General features: G+C 33.0%; 1 protein-coding gene across 1 annotated transcript; it reads left to right on the top strand.

Annotated features, from left to right (window-relative positions):
- Positions 1-970: 970 nt before the first annotated feature.
- On the top strand, positions 971-6,167 carry LOC107765139 (protein NRT1/ PTR FAMILY 4.3-like). Its single transcript, XM_016583746.2, has 6 exons — positions 971-1,196; positions 1,814-2,031; positions 2,791-3,237; positions 4,324-4,466; positions 4,851-5,188; positions 5,283-6,167. The coding sequence occupies exons 1-6, from the start codon at positions 1,052-1,054 to the stop codon at positions 5,804-5,806; spliced, it is 1,815 nt and encodes a 604-aa protein (XP_016439232.2). The 5' UTR covers positions 971-1,051; the 3' UTR covers positions 5,807-6,167.
- The last annotated feature ends 2,696 nt before the right edge of the window (positions 6,168-8,863 follow it).

The raw sequence follows: 8,863 nt of genomic DNA on the forward strand, positions 1-8,863 counted from the left end.
TTAAAAGGTATTGTTGATATACAACTTTGAATAGAGAGCTGGGTTGCTGCTGAAATGTGATTGGTCTTTGCGGAGATGAAATTTAAGGATAAGAATGGCTTAGATTATCTTTGAAAACAATTTAAAAAACCACGGGGATTATTAAATTACATATATATATGCTTTTGTTGACCAAAAAAATTACATATATTTGTTCTTGTTGACCAGATAAACAAATTAAAATTTTCCTCCATTTAGGAATAACCTTCCTCCGACCCCTCTCCCCCAAAAGAAAATGAAGAAAAAAAGGAATGTATATAGTCTATAGAAAAGATCAGTTGAAACTAGGTGGAACAAGGAGATACAAAAGAGTTTAACCTTTGCACAGATATTTGATAAGTTAAACTTTTTCACAATATCAAGTCACTTCAAAGTTATTTACATATAAATTTTTTAACAAATATGAGTGTGAGCTTGTCTGGCCAAGCTTTTAAAATCAGCTTAAATGTGAAAAGTATTTTTTGTAAAAATATTTTCGGTGAAAAGCAGTTTATATTTGACTAATTAGTTTGAAAATCACTTTTGACCAGCAATTAGTGTTTGACAAAGCTTTTAAAAAGTGTTTTTAAGTGTTATTTTCTCAAACACGTTTTTTTTAAAAATACTTTTGGTAAGAAGCTATGCTTTTCAAAAATTATTTCTGATTCTACTCAAAAACATGTTTTTTCCTTCTAAAAGCTTTGTCAAACACCTTAATTTAAAAAAAAAAAAAAAACTTAGACGAAGAAGCTATTAAGCTGGAAAAAAAATGATATTATGTTACATTGTTGCTGAATGTATAAATTATATTATTATTTATATCCGTGCATATAATAGAAGCAGAAAGTGGTACTGTTGACAAAGTGGTGAGTGTTAGTCTCAATATCCAACAAAGGTAATACTATATAGATATTTAAGTGTTATAAAAAGGAGAGCCACTTGCCTCATTTTCAGCATTATTAGCAATAGAGACAACCCTCTTCTAAGTTCTGACAAAACCAGGAAGAGCTTAGGCTGCGGGAGAGATAGTTTTATGAACAAACAAATGGAGATGGAGAGAGGCAGAGAAAAAGGAGATAACAACATTTGTGAAGCTGAGACTAATAGTGTTGATTGGAGAGGAAGACCTTCAAACTCCATTAAACATGGAGGAATGAAAGCTGCTGCTTTTGTTCTTGGTATATTAACTCCCTTTTCCCTCATCCTTTAATTTCTTCAAGTTTGCTCTTGATTTTCTTTCATGTACTTTTAAATTTGTGTTCAAGTATTTATCTTTTTTCTTTTTAGAAAATGTCACTAGTCTATGCAGGTTTTATTTCTCCCTCTTGGATGTATATCATTTATAACACTAACACATGGTTGCAGTGGCTGCAGGCAGAAATTTCAATAAAGGGATTCAACAGTAAAAGTTTTCTCTATATAAACTGGATTCAACAAGTTATATATATAATTTTTTAACTTATATACCAAAAACCATTTTCCGACAATAGAGATTCAATTGAACTCCCTTCACCGTACCTACCTCCGCCACTGTGGTGCTACTATTAGTTTGTGTTATATATATTTCACAATATTTAGTTTGAACTTCCGATTGTATTTAACTTACGTACGCGAATATTTATTGTTGTAGCAACTAATATGCCTTATTTTCAAGGCTATCAATCTCACTTTTAGTTAAAGCTGTTACTTGTAAATATTTTTTAAGGTGATGTGGTAGTGTAAAAATCTTTTACAACGTAAACTGAATTGGTTCTGACATAGTATATATGTATGGAATGAAATACTATATATACAGGGTTGCAAGGATTTGAGATAATGGGAATAGCAGCAGTAGGGAACAACCTGATAACATATGTGATAAATGAGATGCACTTTTCATTGTCAGAATCAGCAAATATAGTGACCAACTTTATAGGGACCATCTTTATCCTCTCCCTACTTGGAGGCTATCTCTCTGACTCTTATCTTGGCTCCTTTTGGACCCTCCTCATCTTCGCCTTTGTCGAACTTTCGGTACTTACTACTATCTTTTCCTTTCTCTCTTTTTGTCTTTTTCAATATTAGTACTAGTATTATTTTATCATGCACACTGTAACAGTGGAAAAACAACTGAAAAAGACGTATTAATTGAATGTGTTTTGTCTGTGTAAAACATGAATATTCTTTAATTTTACTTGGATGCGAAATTAGGTCCTTTCATACCACGTATGTTGTATGGACTTTTTAAAATGTTGCTGTCCTCATGTCGAATCTTCCAAAAATACATTATTTTTAAAAGAGCAGGCACACACCTAGCGACATTGAGCAATATAGGTTATCACCCAATGGTTTCAGCATCATGTTCTGAGAAACGAGTCTAAATAAGAATACTCTTTCCTCGTTTAATATTTGGTTAGGTTGAACATACTTGTAACCACTTCAGAATAATTTATAAAATGGGGAAAAAAATATTCTTCAAAGCAAGGGGGTAATTTTTTAGTTTTAAGTTATATACGCTGAGTTTACACTATCAGTACAATTAGACCGATTATAGCACGTTATTATTCAATTTTTCTAGGTTACTATGAAAATTTATTCACATGTATATATATTTTTTCTTTTATTATTTTGAGAGTGATTATACAGTGTTATTCAACAAGGGATGTGATGGAGTGTAAAATTAAAAAAGATTTTACAGTGTTATTCTATCTTCTTTAACTTAATACTATAAAAATTCTTTACATCATTAGTGTAAAGTGACTAGTATAATTTTTTTCTCACTTGTGTGTGTAGGGTTTCATATTACTGTCAGTACAAGCTCATCTTCCACAGCTAAAACCACCAAAATGCAACAACATGCTAAGTACTGATAATGGAGACCAATTATGCGAGGAAGCAAAGGGTCTCAAAGCCTTAATATTCTTCGTGGCATTGTATTTGGTGGCATTAGGGAGTGGTTGTGTGAAACCAAATATGATATCTCATGGTGCTGACCAATTTAATCATCAAAAGCAGTCAAAGCAATTATCGAGATATTTCAATGCTGCTTATTTTGCATTCTCAATGGGTGAACTCATTGCTCTTACACTTCTTGTTTGGGTACAAACACATTCTGGAATGGATGTTGGGTTTGGTGTCTCTGCCGCTGCTATGGCTTTGGGCTTAATTACTTTAGTTGCTGGCACTCTTTTTTACAGAAATAAACCTCCTCAAGGAAGCATTTTCACTCCAATTGCACAGGTAAAATTAAATCACTTCTCCTTTAAGATTTTTTTTACACGATCAGTATGGTTTAATACGAAGGGGAGCATGGGCGTAACTGGTAAAGTTACTGTCATGTGACCAGAAGGTCACAGGTTCGAGCCGTGAAAATAGCTTCTTGCAGGAATGTAGGATAAGACTGCATACAATAAACATTTGTGGTCCGATTTTTTTTCGTACCCCGCGTATAGCGCTGGAGCTTAATACACCGAGCTGTGCTTTAGTATGATTTAATATATTATACGTAACAGATTTGTTACCATTTAATTTTAATGCTTGGTATAGAGATTTACTCATAATTAATTTAAAAGTGATCTTATAGTATAAATAGTTTTTATATTATCATCCCCCATAAAAGTTAAACTGTTACATATAATTTAGGAACAAGTAACATGTTCTTAATTTTGTATATATTTTTATTTCATGTTTGACTTTTGTTCTCCTTTTAATATTACATGCATTATTACTAGGATGTCTAATAATGACGATCTAGAAATGGGTTGGCTGCCATTTTCTATTTTTTAATGCTAGTTCTAACCTTTTTTCCCTTTCTTTTTGTGAATCCTATAATATACTAATGCAATCTTGTTCTCTTTCGCCGACAACATTAAAGTAATCCCTCTCTATATATATTTCTCAATTATATAAATAACATAGATATGCAAGTGTCATCTTCTGAATCATGTTCTAGGAAAGAGCTATAATTCATCATTATTAAGGCCTCCATTTATTCATATGTCGGAGAATTTGGCATCTTCTACTAGTCCTCGCCACCCCCAACCACAGGCGGATATATCCTTTAAACTAGTATGTGTTTATGTGAACTCAGATCATGTATATGTATTAATAAATATATTAAATAGTTATAAACTTATCTAGTTATTATAGTATATAAACTTAAGATCGGTTATATGAATTCACAAACTTTAAATCGTTCGTGCCTGCCTAACCCCAACCCGACAAAGAAAGGGAAAAAAATCCCAATATAACAACAAAAATACATTTTTTTTTAAATTGAAGAAGTGATCTTAACTATTCTTATAATATATTTATGGTAACTGGCAGGTTTTGGTGGCTGCATTCTTAAACAGAAAGCATATTTCTCCATCAGATGCACGTATGCTTCATGGGACCCACACCATCAAGAATGTCAATCCCACATTGTCTCATGATAATATGGGTATTCTCCTTCACACCAGTCGATTCAGGTACGTACATTAAAAGGATTCTTATGTACCAAATAACTTGTAGACAGTAGTTAATTATTTTATTAGATGACGTGATAGTTCAACGAATTGTTTAGAGAAGTACATATGTTATTAATTGGGTAACGCCAACATCCTGTGGGGGACTTGGGTGGCCTAGGTCGAAGTCATGGTCGAACATGACACTTATTTGGTGGGCTTGATTAACAAATTAATAAAGTTACGTCCTTGCTACTATCAGATATAGCAATTCGCCACTTACCACATTCTTTGTTTGATGTTACTTTAATTTTAAGGCATAATTGTAATCATAGTTTAGTACTACTTTCGTATATTCTTCCAAACTAATTATGTAGAGAACTTTTTTTTTTGTCCTTCTATTTTCAGATTCTTGGACAAGGCTTGTATAAAAGTGCAAGATGGAAATAACACAAAAGAGATAAGTCGATGGAGACTTTGCACAATAACACAAGTAGAGCAAGTGAAGATCCTAATTTCAGTCATTCCCATATTTGCTTGCACTATAATTTTCAATACCATTTTAGCGCAACTTCAAACTTTTTCAGTCCAACAAGGAAGTGCCATGAACACTAAACTAACTAAAAATTTCCATATCCCTCCAGCTTCTCTTCAATCAATTCCTTACATATTGTTAATCTTCATAGTCCCTCTCTATGATACATTTTTCGTCCCATTCGCGAGAAAATTCACCGGTCATGATTCAGGTATTATTGAAATACGTGAGCATTTCATTTAAAATTTTAACCAGTCAAAAAGAGTACAATTTTAATTATTTTATTTATATTATATCATCAACAGGTATCACCCCTCTGCAACGTATAGGTCTTGGCCTATTTATCGCGACTTTCTCCATGGTATCAGCAGCCTTAATGGAAAACAAAAGGAGAATTTCTGCAGTGAACGAAAATAAAACCATATCAATATTTTGGATAACCCCACAATTTTTGATTTTTGGATTATCTGAAATGTTCACTGCAGTTGGACTTATTGAGTTCTTTTACAAACAATCTTTAAAAGGGATGCAATCCTTTTTAACAGCCATTACTTATTGCTCATATTCATTTGGCTTTTATTTAAGCTCAGTTCTTGTTTCTTTAGTAAATAAGATCACTTCAAATTCATCACATGGTGGCTGGCTTAGTGACAATAATCTTAACAAAGACAGACTGGATCTTTTCTATTGGTTGCTGGCAGTGCTGAGCTTTCTCAACTTCTTCAACTATCTGTTTTGGGCTACATGGTATTCGAAAAATCAAACTACATCAGCAACAATACAGCAAGATTTTAATTCCAAAGTTGTTGGAGATGATAGTATAGCATAATTAATTAATGGAATTACTATGTACTTTAGGGAAATAAATTTCTCTAAATTTTCCTAAGGTGCCTATGGGCTATGGCAATGATGATATATATAACTCTACTTAGGTGATTACAACATGTACATGTCTAAAAAAAATCCCATTAATCATGGACGTAATCCTGTTATTGGTTGGTTATATGAAACTCTTTTTTTCCAAGTTATATGTACTCTCAGTGCAAGATATGTTACATTAGCAGTGTAGGTTAACTTTTGCTAGCAAGTACTCCTTCCGGTCAACTTTAATATTTTTGGCTTTTTTCACACGTATCAAGGAATTCACATTTTAGCATTAATTAATTAAGAATGAAATCAACCATATTAATCTTAATTTGCTCATTGAAAATATAACAAACTACTTCTAGACTCTTTATTCCAAGGGCAATGTCACGACCCATTTTTTGAGCAAGTCGGGACTGGCACTCGATCACTAAACATGACCGAGCGAACCATCTCTGCTTATCAAATCTATTATAACTCCAAACTTTATATGCAACAAGGCAATACTCTAACCAAATACTTTTGATTACTTTAAATATTTAAATAAATCAACTCCAAAACTTTATTCGTAGTAACTACTGAATTACTGCTAAGTTATTATAAAAAAACATCTGAATCTTGACCCAATAACTATGTCTATGAAGCATCTACTGATAAACTGACGCACTGCTCAGGACTTGAGATTTTCTTGTCAGTTCTCTAAGTAAACAAAGAAATAGCTAAATAAAAATGACTATAAGGAATACTCCACGAACAAAAGCGGAGCTCACCAATAGCACTGGAATAGAGGAAGTCCTAACTCGTAGCCTGCTCGCCTGCAAATCCGGTTCCTACGTTGTACCGCAGACCAACGTAGGTTTCCAAAAGAGAACGTCAGTACCATCCATTGTACTCAGTGAGTCTCAACAACAGGGGGCAAGACTTTAATAACATATACATTACGAGCAAAGGTTCTAAATGCATGTAAAATATAAAGCTTATAAGAATAATTCTAAAATAATTGCATAATAGCAGTTTATGAATATTCTAAAAGAAATTCTCTTCTTTTTCTTTCTTTAAAAAAAATACTTCACTTTATATTTTGGGAGTTCCAACTATCCTGACTTAATTCTGTCTCAGTCACCGTGTGATCGGCGCGGGTTCGATCCCAACCTGATCGAATAGGCCCAATCCACGAGGTGCCACTCGCTTCATGGTTCTCAGCGCTTATGTATCATACCTTAGCATGGCTAAGTAAATTCTCAGCAACGAGACCCTCGGCTCGTGTGCTCCCTACTTTGGCACAAGTAGTTTCAGGAAGTCAACGCCTTGGTCAGGACCCTCGGTCTGTACGATGACCCCATCTCAGAATAAAAGATACTCCCAAAAATCTTTTCTTTCTAAAATTTCTTCTTGTGACTTTTCAAGTCTAAATCTTTTATTTATAGAACATCATGTACATGCTCATGCTGGTGTCCTTAAATGTAAAGCATGGCATAAGAATGAAATAAACATGTAAAAGTATTTTTAAAGATTCTTTCTTATTCATAAATTTTCAACATGAAAATAACATATAAGAATAACCCAAAAATCTGAAAATTTAAGCACACATATCATAATAAGTCATCTAAAAATCTGCTCTTTAACTTCCTATGCAAAGCTTACCAAATAACAAACCATTCTGCCTGATTGAAATTTCAAACAGAAACACTTGGAAATCCCTCTATTCTCCATGTAAAATAAGAGTACACTAAATTTATACTTACAAGATTAGAAGATGCAGCAGGAATGGACTTGCTGCCATTAGGCGCGAGAACACTAAATTTTGCTAGAACAATTCTAAGTTAATAAGTACTCACTCGCTCCAATTAAATAAATATAAACTCTTTTAAGAAATTTATCAAACACCTTGTTTGTGTGCTTTTATGAGTTAAACCACTTTAGTAAAGGGTTATATAAACTCACCTCAAAACTTCTCGAGCCAATACGTAGGCCCCAGTCCAATTGACATCATTCAAACAATCGATTCTACAACAACCAGTGCATTTTAATCAATTTTAAAGTACTACACATAATTATGAAATTTATTGATGATATAGAGGAAGAAGGGAATTAGCTATTCAATTCTTACTTATTACTAATGTCGGGTAATTGACAATAGGAGATTTTACATACCTGAGTTCAAGAATAAGTGAGTTATGAAAAACCTTAGGATTTTTTTTTTGTTGCCTACGTGCTCTGTTTCGTGAGCGAACAGAACTTAGTATTCTGCTTTTCGTCTAAGGCAAAAGCCTTCGCCCTTTTTGAAGAATCAGAACGTGGGTTCTGTTCTCTTTAAGGCTTAAAGTCTTTAGTTTTCAATAGCCCTTTTATGGGCTTTTAGTCCCCTTTCCCTTTTTTTTAACTAATAATTAATGATACCCGTTTTTAATAATTAATAATAGTAAAATTATTAATATTTTTCTAATTGTATATCCAAATATACACACACACACACACACACACACATCACTATAGGCAAGATAAAAATAATAAAAATAGTAATAATTTAGTTCTACAGTTAGCGTGTCTCTAAACTTTTAGAAATTTGAGGAGTGTTACAATCTTCACTCCTTAAAAACATTCGTTCTTGAATGTTGCTAGGGCCTTATTCTTAAGCTAACAATCATCCCTTAGGTCCTTGAACCTCTTAAATATTTCTTAGCACTACTCACTCTTCCAAGGGACTCAGAATTTTGGCTAACTCCCTAAATTTTCAAAAATTTCGGCAGAGTTTCCCTTGTAAATTGGACTAGCCAAAAAAAATATCTCTGTCACAAATACCACGACTACGTCAACAACAACCAAATATACCATAACAGGCCATTCATAGGCACCATACGCAGCTCATAAATTAATTACTCATACTCCGTTAAGGAAGTACCACAATAACTAACAAGAATCTAAAGCACAACAACTTTAGCACAAGTAAATCACTTAATGAATTAAATATACTACGGCATAACTAAATTACTACAACAACTAAATATAATCTAGGAAGGAC

This window comes from Nicotiana tabacum, chromosome 7, assembly GCF_000715075.1.
Source record: "Nicotiana tabacum cultivar K326 chromosome 7, ASM71507v2, whole genome shotgun sequence".
Taxonomy (NCBI): domain Eukaryota; kingdom Viridiplantae; phylum Streptophyta; class Magnoliopsida; order Solanales; family Solanaceae; genus Nicotiana; species Nicotiana tabacum.

What these genes read in the sequence shown, in the direction of transcription:
- LOC107765139 (XM_016583746.2), top strand. Translation starts at nt 1,052, where the DNA reads ATGAACAAACAAATGGAGATGGAGAGAGGCAGAGAAAAAGGAGATAAC. An exon ending in TCGCCTTTGTCGAACTTTCG is followed by an intron (nt 2,032 to 2,790) that starts GTACTTACTACT and finishes TTGTGTGTGTAG; the next exon opens with GGTTTCATATTACTGTCAGT. An exon ending in TTTTCACTCCAATTGCACAG is followed by an intron (nt 3,238 to 4,323) that starts GTAAAATTAAAT and finishes GGTAACTGGCAG; the next exon opens with GTTTTGGTGGCTGCATTCTT.